The following is a 22500-nucleotide window of genomic DNA, read 5'->3' on the forward strand; positions in this document are numbered from 1 at the left end:
GTGTAATGTAGCCCGTACATCAAGAGCCTTCTCATATCTACGGTCTTGGACCGCTGGCTGTGACGGGGTGATCCATGCGTCACGCTTCCTCATAGACCCGTTACCAAATAGATTCAATCAATCATAATTCACCGCTGCTCAGAGGGAGAAACGGATCGTTTAAATGCACATGATCATTGAAATGGAGGATTGGATGATTCAGGATTTCATTCAACTAGTCCAAGTTTGTCTACGTCTGTGTGTGTGTGTGTGTGTGTGTGTGTGTGTGTGTGTGTGTGTGTGTGTGTGTGTGTGTGTGTGTCTGTGTGTGTGTGTGTGTGTGTGTGTGTGTGTGTGTGTGTGTGTGTGTGTCTGTGTGTCTGTGTGTGTGTGTGTGTGTGTGTGTGTGTGTGTGTGTGTGTGTGTGTCTGTGTGTGTGTGTGTGTGTGTGTGTGTGTGTGTGTGTGTGTGTGTGTCTGTGTGTGTGTGTCCGTGTGTGTGCGTGCGTCAGGAGGCCAAGCACCTGGACAGCGTGCTGTGCCAGACCTTTGTGTTCTGCTACCTGTGGGCGGTGGGGGGGAACCTCAGCGAGGCCCACTGGGACCCCTTCGAGAGCTTCGTCCGCGGGCAGTTTGAGGACAACAACGATGCAAAGGTACAGCGCCGCACCAAACACACACACGGACACACACAGAGGTCAACACACACACAGGAAAACACACATTGTACACGTAACACATAGAAGTGCACAACATTTGATATTTATCTCCCTCTTTCTCTCTCCATCTCTCTCTCTCTCTCTCTCTCTCTCTCTCTCTCTCTCTCTCTCTCTCTCTCTCTCTCTCTCTCTCTCTCTCACTCTGTCTCTTTCTCTCTCTCTCTCTCTCTCTCTCTCTCTCTCTCTCTCTCTCTCTCTCTCTCTCTCTCTCTCTCTCTCTCTCACTCTGTCTCTTTCTCTCTCTCTCTCTCTCTCTCTCTCTCTCTCTCTCTCTCTCTCTCTCTCTCTCTCTCTCTCTCTCTCTCTCTCACTCTCTCTCTCTCTCTCTCTTTCTTTCTCTCCCTTCCTCCTCATCTCTCTCGCTCTCTCTCTCATGCTCTCTCTCTTTCTCTCTGTCCCTCTGTCTCTCCCTCTCTCTCTCAATCTCTCTCTGTCTCTCTCTCTCTCTCTCTCTCTCTCTCTCTCTCTCTCTCTCTCTCTCTCTCTCTCTCTCTCTCTCTCTCTCTGTCTCGCACTTGCTCTCGCTCTCTCTCTCTCTCTATCTCTCCATTCCATTCACTTACATACACAGACCACCATAGATAGTCATACCCACAACCAGATCACACTATCACGTTCATACCCATTATCCAGCTACCTGTTGGTTATAGCATACAGTATCCTCAGTTCCCAAAGAAGTTGATGAGTCTGTTGATGTATTCACGTCTAAAGGCACGGCTAATGACATCACGTTTGAAAAGCAGGACGCATGACTCGTATATGAGGGCCATAGGATCTCCATTATGCAAAATAAATCAAGGCCTGATTGATTTTCAAGTCATTCATACAGACATTGCAATGTACAGACATATTGAACTGGGGAGAGAGTTACAACGGTACTTATAATGAGCAAAGTATGCGTACTTGGGGAACGAAAGGATGTACATGCCAAGCTGTTAATGTATTAGACCATCCAGATACACATGCACGCAAGCACACATACACACACACAAACACACACAAAGAACGAATGAGAAATAAAGATAGAGTGATGTTAGGGAGACAATAATGTAAATAATATATTTGTGTGTGTGTGTGTGTGTACATGGGTGTTTGTGTGTGTGTGTCTATTTGAGCATGCCCGTGTGTGTCTGTGTTTGTGTTGTGTCCACCCATGTGTGCGGGTGTGTGTGTATGTTTGTGTGCCCGTGTGTGTCGGTTTGCGTGCGTGTGCATGTCTTCCCCTGTGTGCGTGTGTGTGTGTGCGCCCGTGTGTTTCCGTCTTCTTTTGTGTGTCTGTGCGCCCACCTATGTCTGTGTTTGTGTGTGTCCGTGTGTGTGCGTCCATGTGTGTCTGTGTGTGTGTGCGTCCATGTGTGTCCGTGTGTGTGCGTCCATGTGTGCCCGTGTGTGTGTGTAGCTCCCCAGCTCCGGGGACCTGTGGGGCGTGTACATGAACCTGGAGCACCAGCGTCTGGAGCCCTGGGAGGAGATCCTGCCCTCCTTCAGGTTCCACAGGGACCAGGCCTTCTGCGACATGCTGGTGCCCACCACCGACACCGTGCGCTACGGCTACCTCATGCAGCGCCTGCTGTCCGTCCGCCGCTCTGTCCTCTTCACCGGCCTGACCGGGGTGGGCAAGGTGAGCCGGGGCGCGCCGTGGGCCGGGCGCGCTTTTACTTTGAAGATCAGCAGCCTTCCCGCTCTCCTCCGGATAGAGCAGCTCAAACACACCTCAGTAACGCTGCTGGGAGGTATCTGATGGGAAACAGTGGGACTAAAGTGGGGTATGAACACTGTGCTTTGGTGTGTGTGTGTGTATATGTGTGTGTCTGTGTCTGTGTGTGTGTGTGTGTGTGTATGTGTGTGAGTGTGTGAGTGTGTGTGTGTGTGTGTGTGTGTATGTGTGTCTATGTGTGTATTTGTGTGTGTACGTGTCTATGTGTGTGTGTGTTTGTGTGTGTGTTTATGCCTGTCTGTGTGTGTGTGTGTGTGTGTGTGTGTGTGTGTGTGTGTGTGTGTGTGTGTGTGTGTCTCTATATGTGTGTGTCTCTATGTGTGTGTGTGTGTGTGTCTCTATATGTGTGTGTCTCTATGTCTATGTGTGTCTGTCTGTGTGTGTGTGTGTGTGTGTGTGTTTGTGTCTATCTGTGTGTCTGTGTGTGTGTGTGTGTGTGTCTGTGTATGTATGTGTTTATGTATGAATGTGTCTATGTGTCTGTCTATGTGTGTGTGTGTGTATCTATGTCCATCTCTGTTTGTGTGTGTGTGTGTGTGTGTGTGTGTGTGTGTGTGTGTGTGTGTGTGTGTGTGTGTGTGTGTGTGTCTGTTTCTGTGTGTGTGTGTGTGTGTGTGTGTGTGTGTGTGTGTGTGTGTGTGTGTGTGTGTCTGTTTCTGTGTGTGTGTGTGTGTGTGTGTATGTGTGTGTGTGTGTGTGTGTGTGTGTGTGTGTGTGTGTGTGTGTGTGTGTGTGTGTGTGTGTGTGCGCCCCTCAGTCGGTGGTGGCCCGTGGTCTGCTGAACGGGGTGCAGGAGGAGGCGGGCTACATCCCCGTCTACATCAACTTCTCGGCCCAGACGTCTTCCGCCCGCACCCAGGAGATCATAGAGTCCAAGCTGGACAAGAAGAGGAAGAACCTCCTGGGTAGGGCTGGAACTGGGTCGACTGGGGGCACTGGGTCGACTGGGGGCACTGGCTGGACTGGGAGGACGGGGGGGACTGGGGAGACTGGGGGGACTTGGGACTTTGACTTGACTTTTACTTTATTGTCCCCTGGGGGAAATCCTTTTTCACTCCATAGTACATTTATGGGCCGCACGCCGACAGACAATAACAGATGGACACCATACACACCAAAAACAACATGCAGACAAAATATGTGAATAGTGTGGGACAGGGGTGGGTTATCTTGGCATTTTATTTAAGGCTGCTATGGCTGCAGGCAGCCGGCTTTTGTGAGTCTGAGGTATTAAAAGCGGTCAACTGTTTCTACTGTGTTGTTGTTGATGAGAGTGGGGGGCTGGGATGATGGAGTGCCTATTGTAATTTCTTTTGTTTTGGATATATTGAGATGCAGGTGGTTATGTGTGCACCATTTAGAGAAGTGTGTGACAGTGTTGCAGTAATCCGATACAGAGTTATTGTCCGACAGAAGGGCTAGGCAGGGCTGGCAGTGTCGTCTGAGTATTTGAGGTAGGTGGTGGTGTGGGAGGGGCAGGTGCAGTCATTAGTGTACAGGGTGTAAAGGAGAGGGCTGAGCACAGAGCCCTGAGGGGCTCCGGTGTTGGTGGTGAGTGAAGGGGATGGGGTTGTGCCTACCCGAACAGCTGGCTGTCTGTCAGTGAGGAAGTTGTGCAGGAGGTGTATCAGGATGGGTGGAGTGTTGAGATGATGAAGCTTCTGGAGGAGCAGGTGTCTTTGGATGGTGTTGAAGGCGGAACTGAAGTCCACAAATGGGATCCTGGCAGATTGCGAGGAGTCTAGGTGCTGGAGGAAACAATGCAGCAGGCAGGCAACAGCGTCCTCTGTGCCCCTTTTTTCCCTGTATGCAAATTGAAGGGGGTCCAGATGTGGTTTGACCAATGGAAGGATGGTTTTGAGCAGCAGTTTTTCCAGGAATTTCATGATTATGGGTGTGAGGGCAATGGGGCGGTAATGATTTTGTTTGGTGGGTCGTGGTTTCTTGGGTACCGGGATTATAGTTGCGCGGGACACTGGGGAGACTGGGGGGGTAGGGGGGACTGGGGGGAGTGGGAGGACTTGGGGGGTAGGGGGGAGTGGGTGGCCTGGGTAGGACCAGGAATCGGTGGATTTGGTGGACTCTGTACCTCTCTACCTCCACCTCCGTCTCTGCCACGTACTGTCTCTTAAGCCGATTTCACACCGCTCTCTCTCTCTCTCTCTCTCTCTCTCTCTCTCTCTCTCTCTCTCTCTCTCTCTCTCTCTCTCTCTCTCCCCCCCTCTCTCTCTCCCTCCCCTCCCCCCAGGTGCTCCTGTCAATAAGAAGGTGGTGATCTTCGTGGACGATCTCAACATGCCCAAGCTGGACACGTACGGCTCCCAGCCCCCCATAGAGCTGCTCAGGCAGTTCCAGGACTTCTCCGGCTTCTACGACCGGGAGAAGTTCTTCTGGAAGGAAATAAAGGTGAGACCATCCACACATAGACACCGATTCAATACTGGCCATCATTACAGTTTCACTTTACTACATTTTGTATTTGTATAGACCTGACTTTATTTAGTATTTGTATTGACCTGACTTTATTTTGTATTTGTATTGACCTGACTTTATTTTGTATTTGTATTGACCTGACTTTATTTAGTATTTGTATTGACCTGACTCTATCTTGTATTTCTATTGATCTGACTTTAATTCCCGTTTGTATTGAATTTACTCTATTCTGTATTTATTTTTGACCTGACTTTATCTTCCATTTGTATTGACTTGACTTCATTCTGTATTTGTATTGACTTCATTCTGTATTTGTATTGACTTCATTCTGTATTTGTATTGACTTCATTCCGTATTTGTATTGACTTCATTCTGTATTTGTATTGACTTAATTAGTCTCAGCATCACCTGTGTGTGCCGTTGGTTGCAAGGTTTTGCTAATGGCTGTGTGCTCTGTGTCGCCCCCTGCAGGACATGACCATAGCGGCGGCCTGCGCTCCCCCGGGTGGGGGCCGTAACCCCGTCAGCCCCCGCTTCATGCGCCACTTCAGCATGCTGTGTCTGCCCACGCCCTCCGAGCACAGCCTCAAACGCATCTTTAATGTGAGAGGACACTCAAACTAATGTGTTTCTGGATATAAATATATAAATATACAGCATATTCAGTATTTTCACCTCTTCATCTTGGCTTCTTTTCATCTCGTATTACTCTTCCAAACTCCTCTGCCTCTTCCTTTCCCTTCGTGTCATTCTCCCCTTCTCCTCATATCTTCTCCTCTCCTACTTAAATCCCCTCCTCTCCTTCTCCCTCCTCTTCTCTTCCTTCTCCTCACATCATCTCTGATTACATCCCCTCCTCTCCTCTCTCCCCCCCTCCCCCTCTCTCCTCTCCTCCCCCCCTCCCCCCTCAGGCCATCCTGAGCGGTTTCTTCAGTGACTTCCCTCAGGCCGTGCGGGGCTGCGCCGGCAGCATCGTGAACGCCGCGGTGGAGATCTACCAGCGCATGAGCGTAGACCTGCTGCCCACGCCCGCCAAGTCCCACTACGTCTTCAACCTGCGCGACCTCTCCAAGTGTGTGCAGGGTGAGTGAGACAGAGAGGAGGGGACGCGTACACACTGCCGTCAGACACACAGAGGGAAAGAGAGACATGGAGGGACACAGAAAGGTGGGGAGAGAGGAAGAGAGGAGGGGGAGGGAGGGAGAGGGAGGGGGAGAGGGAGAGGGAGAGGGAGAGGGAGGGAGGGGGAGGGAGGGGGAGGGAGAGGGAGGGAGAGAGAGGGAGAGGGGGGGAGGGGGAGGGAGGGAGAGGGAGAGGGAGGGAGAGGGAGGGAGAGGGAGGGGGAGGGGGAGGGAGGGAGAGGGAGGGGGAGGGGGAGGGAGGGAGAGGGAGGGAGAGGGAGAGGGAGGGAGGGAGAGGGAGGGGGAGGGGGAGGGAGAGGGAGGGAGGGAGAGGGAGGGAGGGGGAGGGAGGGAGAGGGAGAGGGAGGGAGGGGGAGGGGGAGAGAGGGGGAGGGGGAGAGAGGGAGAGAGGGGGAGAGAGGGGGAGAGGGAGATGGAGAGAGACACAGAAAGGAATGAGGGAGGAGGAGAGGGAGGTATATACATGGAGACAGAGAGAGAAATTGAGAGAAAGCAAAACAGAAAGACAATGAGTAGATAATAGAGTGAAATAGAGTAAGGAATCCAATAGATGTAGGCGATGTAGAACGAGAATTAAACGAGAAAAGAGAGAAATAAAGAGGGAGAGAGGGACACAGATATGGCTGTCAAGACTCTGTGTTACTTCCTCTATACCGTGGTGTAAACTAGGGGGATACCATCCACTAGAGAAGTGGTTGGTTCTTGGGGTTTGGAACCCACTTGTGCTCTCCTGATATGAATATGGGGTCGCAGGAGATTAACATAACCTTTAGATATTAGATGATCCAGGGGCGGCCTGTGGCTCAAGAGGGTTGAGGTGTTCCTGAGCAAAACACCTCGCCCAACTGCTCCCGACGAGCTGGCTGTCGCCTTGCATGGCTGACTCCGCCGTCTGTGTGGATGTATGCATGAACGGATGAATGTTAGGCATGATTGTGAAGTGCTTTGAGTGGCTGAAAACCCCCCCGCTGTGTAGATGAATAGTCTGGCTAATGATTCACAGCCACAACCAAAGCACTCACCACTGAGTGTGAAGAGGAACGATGCCGTTGGTGATGTCACCGGCGTGTCAGCGCTATGAACAGGGTCACGATCCAAAGAGGTCTGAACTACTGAACTGTAGCGTGGGCCATCCTCTATCCCCCAATCCGCACCCCCGTTCAATTCATCCTCTGCCCAGTGGTCAGGATGATGTCCGTAAACACACTCCACACACACACACACACACAACACGCAAACACACACACATGCAGTCACACACCCGCCCAGCGCAGCCATGTGTGGCCCAGCCTGGCCATGCATGGGGTCAGCGATGGGGGGACAGGCCGCCTGTGGACCCGGCTGTCCTATCCCCTGGTGCGGCTGTCCCCGGCCCGCTGCCTTCTCAGCCAATCAGAGGCTGGTCTAGACGTCCGGCACCAAGGGGCCTGTGGTGGGAGTGGTGCATGCATAATGCATTCACTACCACGCCGGTGTAAACATTTAACATTTTGTACAACATTAATACTTTAGAGACATTAAAGCCGGCAAAAAGCAAAGAACTCCATCACAGCCCCCCCCCCCCACCCCCCCCTCTCTCTCTCTCTCTCTCTCTCTCTCTCTCTCTCTCTCTCTCTCCCCCCAGCACCCCTTCTGTGGCTCTGCGACTGTTTCCACAGAGTACAAGCCAACATTTTAGTCTCTTCCTGCGGTCTTCTTCTTTTATTTATTTGCGTTTTCCTCGGTTGAGCAGCTCATAATCAACCGCCAATCAACCACTTGCTGATTTGGGGCCGCTCAGGGACATCTGAACATTCTTGTATGTGTGTTAGTGTGTGTGTGTGTGTGCATGTGTGTGTGTGTGTGTGTGTGTGTGTGTGTGTGTGTGTGTGTGTGTGGGTGTGCACATGCCATTTTTACTGCACTTAGTTAAAGTTTAACAAACTCCGAAAAATTTTAGTTTTTTCGTTAAAAAATAAAATAAGTGAATCAGTATAATTAAGTGCTGAAAAAGATTTTTCCGAACGGTGGCCATCTGTCGGTGTTCCGTCCTGAATCCTGGGTGGTGGTGTGTTTCCAGGCATGCTGCAGTGCCAGCCGGGCACGGTGAGGGACCAGACTCAGACTTTCCGTCTCTTCTGCCACGAGTGTCAGCGTGTGTTCCACGACCGGCTCATCAACAACCAGGACAAGACCTACTTCAACGTCATCGTCTCGGAGATGGCCAGTAAGGGGCGGCCATGGCTGTGTATTAGCTGTTACTAGGAAGAAGGATGAGCGCAGTGCCCGTGCAATTATAATCAGGGGCTGTTGAGCCTGGACCGTTGCCTGCTTTGACCCTGTGTCCCTCCATCCATCTGTCTGTCTCTTACTCTCTCTCTCTCTCTCTCTCTCTCTCTCTCTCTCTCTCTCTCCCTCTCCCTCTCCCTCTCCCTCTCCCTCTCCCTCTCTCTCTCTCTCTCGCCCTCACCCTGACCCTCACCCATTTAATCTCTCTCTCCCTCCTGCAGGCAAATACTTCAACCTAAACCTGGAGCCCAGTTACTTTGTGACCAAGCCGATCATTTTCGGCGATTTCATTAAGGTACAGACTGCAATCTGGCTGCCGACTGATAAAAACGACACTAAAATCCAAAATACAATACACCTTCGACACCTTCTCCTCCTCTACCTCCTCATTGTGTGTGTGTGTGTGTGTATGTGTGTGTGTGTGTGTGTGTGTGTGTGTGTGTGTGTGTGTGTGTGTGTGTGTGTGTGTGTGTGTGTGTGCGCGCGTGCGACAGATGGGTGCTGCCAAGGAGGGGCGCGTGTACGAGGACCTGACGGACATGGACCGGATCCGGGCGGTTCTCCAGGACTACCTGGACGACTACAACAGCGTCTTCTCCAAGGAGACCAAGCTGGTGTTCTTCCAGGATGCAGTGGAGCACGTGGCCAGGTGCTCACACACACACACACACACACACACACTCCTGTACCTGGGTGCCCGTCTCAAAGCGTCAGGTGTCAATCACTGGGTTGAAGTCGTCAAAGGGGGCGACAGTAGCTCCGTGTCGGCTGGTAACCAGAAGGTTGCCGGTTCGATCCCCGGCTCCTCCTAGCCGAGTGTCGAGGTGTCCCTGAGCGAGGAACCTCACCCTAGATGCTGCCGCCCTGCGTGGTTGACACCGCCGTCGGTGACACGACATACAATAAGTGCGTACATTAAGTGCCAGGACGTACAACATACAGTTATTAAGTGACCCTATTAAGTGACCCTAAGGAGTCTCGATGAACTCTGAACCAGTGAGTCTTGAGCTGGTGAGCGACTCAGCGGTCCTCACGTCGGCAGGGAGCTCGTTCCACCACCGCGGTTCTAAAACAGAGAAGAGTTGTGACTTTGACGATGCCTCTCCCTCCCGCCCCCCGCCCCCCTACAGGATAGCCCGTATGATCCGCCAGGAGCGGGGCAACGCCCTGTTGGTGGGCGTGGGCGGCACGGGCAAGCAGGCGCTGACCCGGCTGGCCTCGCACATATGCGGCTACACCTGCTTCCAGATCGAGCTGAGCCGCGGCTACGGCTACGACAGCTTCCACGAGGACCTGCGCCGCCTCTGCAAGATGGCGGGCGTGGAGGAGCGAGACATGGTGTTCCTCTTCACGGACACCCAGGTGAGGAGGGGGGAGGGGGGGGGGTCGGTGGTTGGGTCATCTGTGTGTCCTGTGCTCTTATTGTGTTGGATTGGATGTCTCAACAAATGTGTATTTGCAAGGGACATTTGTATTGCGGCTCCTGTATGAAATGTGCTAATGTATGCTGTTTGCTATCTAAGAAAATTAGTTGATAACGATAATTAAAATTGTTATTTAATTGTATTGATTTATGGGCCTGGATGCCTTCTGACATATGTACTTATTACCAGTCGCTTTTGATAAAAGCGTCCGCTAAATGCCCTGAATGTAAATGTAAATGAATGTGGAAACAGTGAGTTAGTAACCAGTTTAGAACGTATGGAATGCCGTTCTATTCCTGGTTTCACTTACGGTTCACTGAAGTGCGTGTGTGCTGGTGCACGTGACCCCTGACCTGTGTGCCGCAGATCGTGCTGGAGGAGTTCCTGGAGGACATCAACAACATGCTGAACTCGGGAGAGGTGCCCAACCTGTTTGAGAAGGACGAGCTGGAGCAGGTGCTGGCGGCCACACGCCCCAAGGCCAAGGAGGCCGGCATCAACGAGGGCAACCGCGACGAGGTACCCACACCCTTACAAAGAGGCATGGGGGGACAGGGGGAGGGATCTACTCGTTTTGCAGTGGGTGTGTGTGTGTTTAGTTGTGTGTGTTTGTGTGCGTTGTTCAGGTGGAGGGAAACACACCGGTGTTTACTCCTTCTACTAGGGGTGGGACAAAATATTGGGACTGAAGTACATTTTCGCCCTTCTTCGTGCGGCACGAGAATCGATATAAATATCATTATAATTATAATAAAAGAAAAGATGAACTGTGAATAAAGACAGAAATCCAGCACTTTACCTCTTCACGGTCACATTGTATTCATCGTGAGACATATATTGTGATGTATCATGAGAGGATTTTCAAACAATATATTGATTATCGCAGAACCGCTGTATCGCGATATTATCGGTTTTATCGCGATATTATCGTGTTGTGGGCCATGTAACGCATGTTGTATTGAATCATAAGTTTCCCTGTGATTCCCACCCCTAGGCTCTACAGTGTGTGTATGTGAAGTGGTGTGCGTTTGTGTGTGTTCAGGTGGTGGGAAATACACAGGCAAAGACTGCAACCCAGTGTTTACTAGTTGTGCAGTCATGTGTATTTGTATGCGTGCTAACTACTAAATGCAAAGAATATTCACCTCAGTTAATACTATTTGTTATGTAAAAGGTATTTCTTACACATGGGAACACTCACACTTTGTACTAAAAGCTTGTTTCACTGTCCCCTCGTGGCACAGGGGTTTTTGGGTAAATGTTTTACGTAACGTTTGAGAAGCAGATTTAAACAGACGTGCACATGCACGCACACAAGCCAGCGCATTCGTATGCATGGTCTGCCCAATGAGCCCTAAAGCGGCATAGACTGGAGTCTAGAGTCTGTGTGTGTGTGTGTGTGTGTGTGTGTGTCTGTGTTCATTACTGTGAGTGTGTGTGTTTGTGTGTGTTTGTACATGCATGCCTGTTTATGTGGGTCTATGTCGATCCTTCTGTGTGTGTGTGTGTGTGTGTGTGTGTGTGTGTGTGTGTGTGTGTGTGTGTGTGTGTTTGTGTGTGTGTGTGTGTGTGTGTGTGTGTGTGTGTATGTGTGTGTGTGTGTGTGTGTGTGTGTGTGTGTTCATTACTGTGAGTGTGTGTGTTTGTGTGTGTTTGTACATGCATGCCTGTTTATGTGGGTCTATGTCGATCCCTCTGTGTGTGTGTGTGTCTGTGTGTGTGTGTGTGTGTGTGTGTGTGTGTGTGTGTGTGTGTGTGTGTGTGTGTGTTTGTGTCTGTTTGTGTGTCTGTATATGTACGTGCGCGTTTGCGTATGTGTGTTTGTGGGGATGTGTGCATGCACATGTTTAGGTCCGTAAATGCACGTCCCTTTATGTGTGCGCTCATGTCCATGTGTGTGTGTGTGCGTGCAGGTGTTCCAGTACTTCGTGACCCGGGTGCGCGCCCGGCTCCACATCGTGCTCTGCATGAGCCCCGTGGGCGACGCATTCCGCTCGCGCTGTCGCATGTTCCCCTCGCTCGTCAACTGCTGCACCATCGACTGGTTTGTGCAGGTCAGCTCAAACATCGGCCCTGTGTGTGTGTGCGTGTGTGTCTGTGTGTGTGTGTGTGTGTGTGTGTGTGTGTGTGTGTGTGTGTGTGTGTGAGTGCACATGTTAATTTGTGTACATGCCTGTCCGTTTATGTGTGTGTGTGTGTGTGTGTGTGTGTGTGTGTGTGTGTGTGTGTGTGTGTGTGTGGGGGGGGGGGGGGGGGGGGGGGTGGAATAGATGTGGGTGTGGGGGGTTGTATGCGTGTGCGTGTCTGTGTGTCTGCATGTCTGTGCACATGTGCGTGTGTGTGTGCGCGTGTACAATACATTATGCAAGTTCTCAGTCAAAACAATAACTCAGCTACCCCCCCACCCCCCCCCCCCCCCCCCGCCCTCGGGGTGGGTGTTGGGGGGGGGGGGGGTCGAAGTTGTTACATAATCGCAGCATGATTGTCTGTGCAGACACAGCCCTAACACAGTGGCTAGAGGGAATGGAGTACAATGTAGAGCACAATGATGCTGTCCAATGGTGCTGGGGCCACTGGCTAGTGGCCCCAGCACACACAGAGGACAGGATACAACGATACACACGCTGTCAGCCAGCTCAGGGACTGGCTCTGCACTAAGAGGCGGCAATATCACTCTTGTACACAGTATGCAGTTATATTCAACTTAATGATAAGCATACACACGCACATACGTACACACACACACGCACACACACACACAATCATACACATGCACATTGCTCTCTCTCTCTCTCTCTCTCTCTCTCTCTCTCTCTCTCTCTCTCTCTCTCTCTCTCTCTCTCTCTCTCTCTCTCTCTCTCTCTCTCTCTCTCTCTCTCTCTCTCTCTCTCTCTCTCTCTGTCCCTTGGTCCACCATGCCCTCACATATCCTTTTTGTAATCTTCATAGATTTATATTTGCTTCCTACTGCCTCTTTTTCTCTCACTGCACTGTTCTGGAAACACACACCCCTGTTAAAGTATTTACTTGCCCTCTTACTCAAGTACAAGGGCAATACTCGATGACCAATAGACCGGGGTCTAAATTGTGTGTATCTGTGTGTGTGTGTTTGTTTATTGGTGTGTGTGTGTGTGTGTGTGTGTGTGTGTGTGTGTGTGTGTGTGTGTGTGTGTGTGTGTGTGTGTGTGTGTGTTTGTTTATTGGTGTGTTTTTATGTGTGTGTTCATCCCTGTGATTGTGTGTGTGTGTGTGTGTGTGTGTGTGTGTGTGTGTGTGTGTGTGTGTGTGTGTGTGTGTGTGTGTGTGTGTGTGTGTGTGTGTGTGTGTGTGTGCGTGTGTGTGCTCATTAACCGCCTGCGCTCCCCCCAGTGGCCACGGGAGGCGCTGCTCTCCGTGTCCCAGACCTTCTTCCAGCACGAGGACTTTGGCGGCGGCGAGGAGCTGAAGGCCAGCTTCTCCCTGATGTGCGTGGAGGTCCACGTCAGCGTCACCGACATGGCGGAGCGCTTCTACGGAGAGCTGCGCCGCCGCTACTACACCACGCCCACCTCCTACCTGGAGCTCATCAACCTCTACCTGGCAATGCTGCGGGAGAAGAGGGAGCAGCTGGTGGCGGTGAGCCCCCACTCACCTCCACACCTCCAGCATCGACATTAGCATTAGATTTACATTAACATTTACATGTGCATCTACATGTACATTAACATTTACATTGACATCTACATTCACATTTACATGTATCTATGCATTTACATTTATCTTGACATTTACATTTACCTTGACATCTACATTTACACGCATATGTATTTGCATTTATACTGACATTCACATTTACATTTTGGGTGTTTAGCAGACGCTTTTATCCAAAGCAGATTACAATAAGTATATTCGTCAAGGTTAATTAATTCAAATCAAATCCAATCAAAAAGTGCAAGTGTGTAAAACTGCAGTACAAGGAGCTTAACAATACAATGAAAATAAAGAAAAATAGTAATGCAAAAAAAAAAAATATATATATATGGATTAGGAGAATGCTGATCTATACAGGTATGGTTTAGGGTTTATTTGAATGGTGTTTAAAAAAAGCCTTAGACTTTGATGGAGATTGTGGTGTCCTCAGCCTCTGTTCAGGCTGTTCCAGGGGATTTAAAATGGACGTGTTGGCTCTTGACCTTCTCGTGTCCTGACTTGTAGGCCCGGGACCGCGTGAAGAACGGCCTCACCAAGCTGCTGGAGACCAACGTCCTGGTGGACAAGATGAAGATCGACCTGTCGGCCCTGGAGCCCGTGCTGCTGCAGAAGTCCACCGACGTCAACGCGCTGATGGAGAAGCTGGCCGTGGACCAGGAGAGCGCCGACAAGGTCTGGGAGCCACTGCGTCCGTTGGTTCAATTGTTCACTTTTTGATTTAATTCTTCTTATGCCTCCCGCTTCCCTCGTCTGTTCTTGTTTTTATCTTTAATTATTTTCTCGTTTGTCTTCTTTTCATTTTTTATTTATTTCCTTTGAAACTAATTTATTAAATTCTCCATTTGTTGCTGTAATTCTTTAATGCTTTCTTTGTTTTTGTCTGACTTACTTATTCTTTTTTTCTTTTTGGGTTACTTTGTTTTGGCCCATCTGTTTATACTTTCTTTTTCTTTTTTTTCATTATTTCATTATTTTTCTCTTTCCTTCTTTCTTGTGTGTATCTTGTGGTCTAAGATTCTGTTTGGGAGACATTATACCCTCACATCTTCTGGGAGTGTATCAGTTTTTGTATAATAATGGAAATAACAACAAATGACATTTATGTAGCCATTTTCTTGACCCAAAACACTACAACAACATGTGGTTAAAGCAGCAAGAAAACAAAAGCATACAACACAAACTAACCAGGAAATCAAACGACAGGACAACGTGATATCATTCCTACATACGGGGAAAATAATTGCATACGCAGACCTAATTTCTGACACATTGTTTAAAGATTCACAATCCAACCACCAAAACCAAAACATTTTGAGAGTTTAGACACCAGACTGAAGGGCTGATACCATACACACCATCTCAGGAGATGAGTAATCCTTCCACACACAAACACACAAACACACACATACAGACACCCACATACACACACACACACACACACACACACTGAGGCTGTGTAAGTCATTCAAGCATTTATCATTTCGTAATTTATTCACCTGCTCCCACATTGTGTCTGAATGCATGTATGTGCATGCGCTTCCATCTGTTTTTGTGTATGTGCGTCCATGTGTTTGTGTGTGTGCGCGCGTCCGTCCGTGTGTGCGTGTGTGTGTGTTTGTGTGTGCGCGTGTGTGTGTGTGTGTGTGTGTGTGTGTGTGTGTGTGTGTGTGTGTGTGTGTGTGTGTGTGTGTGTGTGTGTGTGTGTGTGTGTGTGTGTGCGTGCGTTCAGAGGCTAAATTCACTGGCCAGCCTTCATCTCAACATCAACCCCGCCCTGATCACCATCACACACTAACCCGTCTCCCCCCCCACACACACACACACACACACACACACACACACACACACACACACACACACACACCCGTCTCCTCCTCCCCAGGTGCGCGAGGTGGTGAAGGAGGACGAGGCCTTGGCCACGGTGAAGGCCGAGGACACCCAGGCCATGGCGGACGACGCCCAGCGGGACCTGGACGAGGCTCTGCCCGCCCTGGAGAGCGCCAACAAGGCCCTCAACGCCCTGGACAAGGCCGACATCTCCGAGATCAGGGTTTTCACCAAGCCCCCCGACATGGTCATGACCGTCATGGAGGCTGTGTGCATCCTGCTCAACGCCAAGTCAGTGTGCCTCTCTCTCCGCAGACCTCCGCCTTGCTCCTTCATCTGCTACGTCAGACATGTGTGACCTCATGTTGTTGTGGATGTCCTCCTCAAGGCCAAGGCAGTGTGCCTCTCAGCAGATCTCCTTATCCACCCTGATACGTCAGATAGAAGGAGTCTCATTCTCCTCCACCTCCTCCTTCGTCTGCTACATTAGATAGAAGGAGTCTCATTCTCCTCCACCTCCTCCTTCGTCTGCTACACCAGATAGAAGGAGTCTCATTCTCCTCCACCTCCTCCTTCGTCTGCTACATTAGATAGAAGGAGTCTCATGTCGATGTTGAACGTCCTCCTCAAGGCCAAGTCGGTGTGTCTCCACCTCCTCCTTCACCCTGCTACATCAGATAGAAGGAATCGCATGTTGATTATGAATGACCTCCTCAAGGCCAAGTCAGCGTCTCTCTCTCAGCAGACCTCCCCCCAAACCACCCTGTTACGTCAGATGTAGGAATCTCATGTTGATGATGAAGGGAATGATCATACATCATTTAAACATTGTGGTTTCTGACATTGACATTCGTCCGGTATTTCCCCTCTGGGATCTACAAAGTACCAATTGATCGACTACTAGTTCTAATACTAATAGTAACGTAATAGTACTACTACTATAGCATTAATCTTTCCATCTATTGCGTACAAAGTGATCAAGGACTTGGATCGTCCTGATTCATGACTACAGTCATACTTCAGTCACCCTCATCCTCTCCCCCGTGTCGACCTTGATAAGCAGCAGCACTCTGGTGGGTGTTAGCCATCACCGCGTCCCCTAGGGGCTAAACTAGTCTGACGGTAATCCTGGGGGTTGTTTGGTCCCCTCGTCCAGTAGGAATACTCATCTCCTGAGTTAGTCTGACTGGTGTCAGCCCTTTAATCTACTGTTAAACCCTCAAAAGGTTTTCTTTGGTGGATGAATTGTGAATCTTAAGACAATGTGTCAGTAATTAGGCCTGCATATGCAATTATTTTCCGGATCTGTAGACATGATATCACATTATCTCCTTGTTTTCTGATGTGGCTTCTGTGGTCTGGTGAAAAAACAAATGAACAAACCCAAAAATGCTGCCGCATCAGTACCATTTTTATGCTTTTTGTTTATTATGTCCTTGATAGATTTCATGGCATCATTATGCGTTGTATATTTGCTTGGATTTGTGTTATCGTGTCATTAAAATAATAACATAATATCTTCCCTACACTCAAGACAAAACAAGGAAAATATCGTTTTGAAATGGTGCAACACTAGATGCATTAGACTGAGCTTTGAAGTTGTAGTATAACAGAGAGAAAGAGATAGAGAGAGAAGTCCCCAGAGATGTTCCTTACGACTAGCTTTACTTTAAGCCTTAGTCAGCCTTAAAATCAGCGATCGCATCCGTCAGCACACTGAACTGTAAACATAATCATTGCATCACACAAACCCACGCACGCTCTGTTCATCTTGCACTCTGTCTCGGTTCCTCTGACGCATCGGTCTCCAGCGGTAGACACGGCCGGTCTTCAGTCATCAGTAGTGATACGTCCCCTCTGGTCTCACGTCTCCGTCACCTCACATTAAGTCCTGCATCCCGGGAACTCCCTCCAGGCACATGCTTAATGAACATACACAGCCATGGTTGGCTTAGTTATTGTTTTTGCTTACAATTACATTTAGGGTATTGAGCAGACACTTTTAACCAAAGCGACAAACAATCAGTACATTTGTCAGCTGAAAGAGAAAAAAACAATATAACTGTCGGTACAGTAAGGATGTTCATAGAAACAAGTGCCAAGCACCAACAATCGATGGTTAACTCATTCTACAAAAAAGATAGCTAGGAATATAAGATGCTCCACAATGCTAAATACTGTTTTTGAGTGCCAGGACGTACAACATGCAGTAAGTTTGTACATTAGGTGCCAGGAGGTACAACATAAGTCAGTATAAGGGTAAGGCTATGCAGAGTCTAGGGGAACTCTTAACTCTGGATTGCTCGCTCCTTGGTATATAGGAACATGCTCTACTTAAATGAAACTGCAAATGTTAATATCTCCTTTCTAACAATGCATCTCCTGTTTCTTTTACCAACTACCGGTTGCATGTTTACCTGCTGCTGCTGGTTTAAGAGAAGTGCTGCTAATCTTTATCAGAGCAAAGGGCCCGTATAACGAAGAGGCATTAGGGGAAACCAAGCTTCTGTCTCAAAAAAGGCCATGGCTGTGAATGATATGTCTGTCTGTCGGTATGCCTGTCTGTCCGTAACTCCATGCGTCCATCTGTCCTCCTCACCGTCCATCCAGACCGGACTGGGCCGGGGCCAAACAGCTGCTAGGGGACTCCACCTTCCTGAGGCGCCTGATGGAATACGACAAAGCCAACATTAAGCCCCAGATCCTGCTGAAGCTGCAGAAATATGTCAACAATCCCGACTTCATCCCGGAGAAGGTGTGTTTGAACTGAGTTTAATCCGTCAGGGGACGGCCCGCACGGCACACAGATGGCCTTGAGATTAGGCTCAGCGCTCTGTTGTTTGTCGTTTCCCATCGCTCCCTAGTTGTGGGTTATGAATACAAAGCAAACTGGCTCTAAAGGCGAGGATGACTTTTAGAACCAATATCACTATTAAACTATTAAACTTGTATTTGCCTATTAGAATATATTACCATACGTCAGGGAGGTGACCTTGTGGTATCTAGTGATAGTCGAGCTGACTAACAGTCGCGCAAGTCTTTTTTGCAGCTCCAGACAGTGAAAGACAATTAACCTTAAACATGATAATGAGGATGAGGGTATAGTTCCTGTTTAATGACCTGAGCGTCGAGGTGTCCCTGAGCAAGACACCTCACCCTGACTGCTCCCGACGAGCTGACTGTCGCCCTGCGTGGCTGACACGGCCATCGGTGTGTGAATGTGTAAATGAATGGGTGAATGTAAGGCAATAATGTAAGGCTTTGAGTGGCCGCTTGTTCGCAAAACGCTAAATAAATGCAGACCATTTACCATTTACTACCTATTCTGCCTGTGGGTGTTTTCAGGTGGAGAAGGTCTCCAAAGCCTGCAAATCCATGTGCATGTGGGTCAGAGCCATGGACCTGTACTCCAGGGTCCTGAAGACAGTGGGCCCCAAGAGAGCCAAGCTAGCCGCGGCGCAGGTTAGCCACTCATCACCACCGCAGCCGCCGCATGTAGGAAGCGCAGCAGCGTGCGTCTGATTCGGTCACATCTCATTGGCTCTCCACTAGGGTTGGGACAAAATACCGATACGGCGACATGTCGTCGCCCCTCTTCGTGCGATACGAGAATCGATACACTGGCGTCAAATATCAATATAAAATTAAATTACAATTTTCAATTCATTCATTTTATTTCTCAGAACTTCTCTTGCATTTTTATGCTTTATTAATGAAGAGTTGAGAAGGAAATATTGCCCTTAATACTGATATATATATATTGCCCTGCTCCTCGAGGTGGCGCTCAACACATGAATGAAGGAAACTTGAACGGAAGTCAACCAGCGAGCAACTGAAAAACTCAGTTTGGACCGTTAATAAAGACAGAAATCCATTTCGGGGTTAATTTATTGAGCATCGTAGAATCGCTGTATGCAGATATTCTCGGTATCGCGGGCCATGTATGGCGTATCGTACGGTGAGGAACCCTGTGACTCCCACCCCTACCCTCCTGCTGCCCCCCCTCCAGGCGGAGCTGGACGAGACCATGGCAACGCTGGCGGAGAAGCAGGGCCAGCTGCAGGCGGTGCAGGAGCAGATCAGAGTCCTGCAGGAGCAGTTCACCAGCAGCATGGCAGAGAAGGACGAGCTGGGTGAGGGCCAATAAGTCAATAAGGCGCCAATAGATCAGTGAATAAAGAGCCTATAGATCAGTGAATAAGGAGCCAATAGATCAGTCAATAAGGAGCCAATAGATCAGTCAATAAGGAGCCAATAGATCAGTCAATAAGGAGCCAATAGATCAGTGAATAAGGAGCCAATAGATCAGTCAATAAGGAGCCAATAGATCAGTCAATAAGGAGCCAATAGATCAGTCAATAAGGAGCCAATAGATCAGTGAATAAGGAGCCAATAGATCAGTCAATAAGGAGCCAATAGATCAGTCAATAAGGAGCCAATAGATCAGTCAATAAGGAGCCAATAGATCAGTCAATAAGGAGCCTATAGATCAGTGAATAGGGAGCCAATAGATCAGTGAATAGGGAGCCAATAGATCAGTCAATAAGGAGCCAATAGATCAGTCAATAAAGAGCCAATAGATCAGTGAATAAGGAGCCTATAGATCAGTCAATAAGGAGCCAATAGATCAGTGAATAAGGAGCCAATAGATCAGTGAATAGGGAGCCAATAGATAGTGAATAGGTCTGACTCCAGAAGGTACACTCCTAACCTCTCCTCCCATGGTCCTCCTGCCCCCCCCCCCATCCAGCCCAGACCATGGCCCTGACGGAGGCGCGCCTGGGCCGCTCGGGGAAGCTGACGGCGGCGCTGGGCAGCGAGCAGGCACGCTGGGCCGAGAGCATCGCACTCTTCGAGGAGGAGATCCACAACGTGGTGGGCAACGTGTTCATCGCGGCCGCCTGCGTGGCCTACTACGGGGCCTTCACCGCCCAATACCGCCAGCTGGTGAGTCAACAGGTCTTCAACGGCCCGGGGAATGGCTGCCGCATGCTTGGGGGTTGTGCTCGATGGGAGCTAGTTCAACCTCGACTTTGACCGCTATATCTTGGTGTCTGTGTGTGTGTGTGTGTGTTTTTGTTTGTGTTTGTGATTGTGTTTGTTTGTGTGTGTGTGTGTGCGTTTGCCTGTGTATATATGTGCGTGCGTGTACGTGTATTTGAGTGTGTGTGTGTGTGCGTATGTGTCCGTGTGTGCGCACGTGTGCGTGTACATGTGTGTGCGTGTTTGTATGTGGTGTGTGTGTGTGTGTGTGTGGGTGTGTGTGTGTGGTGTGTGTGGTGTGTGTGTGTGTGTGTGTGTGTGTGTGTGTGTGTGTGTGTGTGTGTGTGTGTGTGTGTGTGTGCGTGCCCAGCTCATCGACCACTGGATGGCGCAGTGCCAGGAGCTGTCCATCCCCATCAGCGAAAGCTTCAGCCTGATCAACATCCTGGGCGACCCCTACGTCATCCGCCAGTGGAACAACGAGGAGTTGCCCCGGGATACCGTCTCCACGGAGAACGCCATCCTGGTGACCCGGGGCCGGCGCTGGCCCCTCATGATCGACCCCCAGGATCAGGTGACGAGGACCAGCCAGTCAAGACCCATAGGCCAATTAGGAACCATGTGCCAATTAGAAACCATGTGCCAATTAGGAACCATGTGCCAATTAGGAAACATGTGCCAATTAGGAACCATGTGCCAATTGGGAAACATGTGCCAATTAGGAACCATGTGCCAATTAGGAGCCATGTACCAATCAGGAACCATGGGCCAATAAGGAACCATGTGGAAGAAGGGGAGGTTGTTAGAATTCCGGTTGCACCGAGCTTAGTGTCCAGGTGTCCCTGAGCAAGGCACCTAACCCGAACTGCCCCCGCCGAGCTGGCTGTTTCCGTGCCTGGTTGACTCACCCCCGTCGAGGTATGAAGGTGTGTATGAAGGCGTTAATAAGGGGCACTCGTTTCAAAGTGCTTTGAGTAGTCACAGGTTAGGAAAGCTCATTTATCATGAACACCACGGTTGGATCAAAGTCTTTGCCAATAAATAAATAGCACAGTCACAAGAGACAGAGTAAACAAGGCGCGTGTTTCTCCAGAGGAGGCCTATTTGGATCGGTACCTGAAGGATGAAATCACTGGCGTATCCATTTAATTATCCCGCTTTGATTATTCATCGTGCCATCTGGTATCAGGCCACACCGCTAGAACAACAACGGCGGACTCAAGCAGCACTTCAAAATATTTACTCATAAATACAGAGACAAGTGTGGCCAGAGGGAGACGGACGACTTGTTCTCTGCCAGTTCCAGCGACCCACTCCAAAAGCAGCCTATTATCATTTATTTAACATGTAGAGACATCGCCAAGCGCTGCGGGGAAGAACCAACTCTCTGTCCTTGGGATGAAAAAGGGCCCTCAAAAAAAGAACAAGACAGCTTCTCCGGGTATCGACTTTGCTTTGGCTCTGGGACTGCTGTTGGACGGCGATAAAGTTGACTGAAGAGACCCGAGCGAGAGAGGGCAAGAGGGATGGTTTGGTCTCCCAAGAGCGGTTGGACAGAAACACTCTTGTCGTTCGCTTTCAGCCCCAAAGAGAAAGGACCAGACACACGTAGAAGGATCCAAAGCCTTCCCTTGAATGTTATACTAGTATAATAAATGTGACTTATATAGAGCTATTCTATAACTCAAAGATGGTTGACACTGAGGGTTGCTGGTTGTAAAACAGACAACAGGCAGCGGGCACAACACAGGGGGGGGGGGGGGGAGGAGAGGGTCTTGAGGTTGGATTGGAAAACCGGGTGGGACTCAGAGTCACTGGTGTTTTGCGGGTGGGAGACTGGAGTGTATGGAGCGAGTCATCAACAAAGACCGACTGACCGACTGACTGACCGCCTGCCTGACGGCCTGACTCACTCACTCACTCACTCACTCACTCACTCACTCAATCACTCACTCACTCACTCACTCACTCACTCACTCACTCACTCACTCACTCACTCACTCACTCACTCAATCACTCACTCACTCACTCACTCACTCACCCACCCACTCACTCAATCACTCACTCACTCACTCACTCACTCACTCACTCACTCACTCACTCACTCACTCACTCACTCACTCACTCACTCACTCACTCACTCATTCACTCACTCACTCACTCACTCACTCACTCATTCACTCACTCACTCACTCACTCACTCACTCACTCACTCACTCACTCGCTCACTCACTCACTCACTCACTCAAACACACACATCTACACCACCTTTGTAAAGTGCTTTTTTGGGTACTTTGAAAAGCGCTACATAAATTCATT

General features: G+C 49.5%; 1 protein-coding gene across 1 annotated transcript in view; it reads left to right on the forward strand.

The window, feature by feature from the left end:
• Positions 1-22500, forward strand: part of dnah6 (dynein, axonemal, heavy chain 6) — a gene marked incomplete at its 5' end in the record, with an annotated part of 80450 nt that overhangs the window by 32934 nt on the left and 25016 nt on the right. The window contains 20 exons of the mRNA XM_030352483.1: positions 491-634; positions 2097-2318; positions 3172-3319; positions 4663-4820; positions 5319-5450; positions 5759-5930; positions 8049-8195; positions 8479-8552; positions 8752-8906; positions 9388-9619; positions 10048-10200; positions 11595-11735; positions 13051-13296; positions 13876-14043; positions 15254-15489; positions 17809-17953; positions 18544-18660; positions 19208-19331; positions 19949-20145; positions 20552-20755. Coding sequence (XP_030208343.1) covers positions 491-634; positions 2097-2318; positions 3172-3319; positions 4663-4820; positions 5319-5450; positions 5759-5930; positions 8049-8195; positions 8479-8552; positions 8752-8906; positions 9388-9619; positions 10048-10200; positions 11595-11735; positions 13051-13296; positions 13876-14043; positions 15254-15489; positions 17809-17953; positions 18544-18660; positions 19208-19331; positions 19949-20145; positions 20552-20755 — 3315 coding nt within the window. The remainder of the gene's footprint in view (positions 1-490; positions 635-2096; positions 2319-3171; positions 3320-4662; positions 4821-5318; positions 5451-5758; positions 5931-8048; positions 8196-8478; positions 8553-8751; positions 8907-9387; positions 9620-10047; positions 10201-11594; positions 11736-13050; positions 13297-13875; positions 14044-15253; positions 15490-17808; positions 17954-18543; positions 18661-19207; positions 19332-19948; positions 20146-20551; positions 20756-22500) is intronic.

The sequence above is a fragment of the Gadus morhua genome, chromosome 3 (assembly GCF_902167405.1).
Source record: "Gadus morhua chromosome 3, gadMor3.0, whole genome shotgun sequence".
Classification (NCBI taxonomy): domain Eukaryota; kingdom Metazoa; phylum Chordata; class Actinopteri; order Gadiformes; family Gadidae; genus Gadus; species Gadus morhua.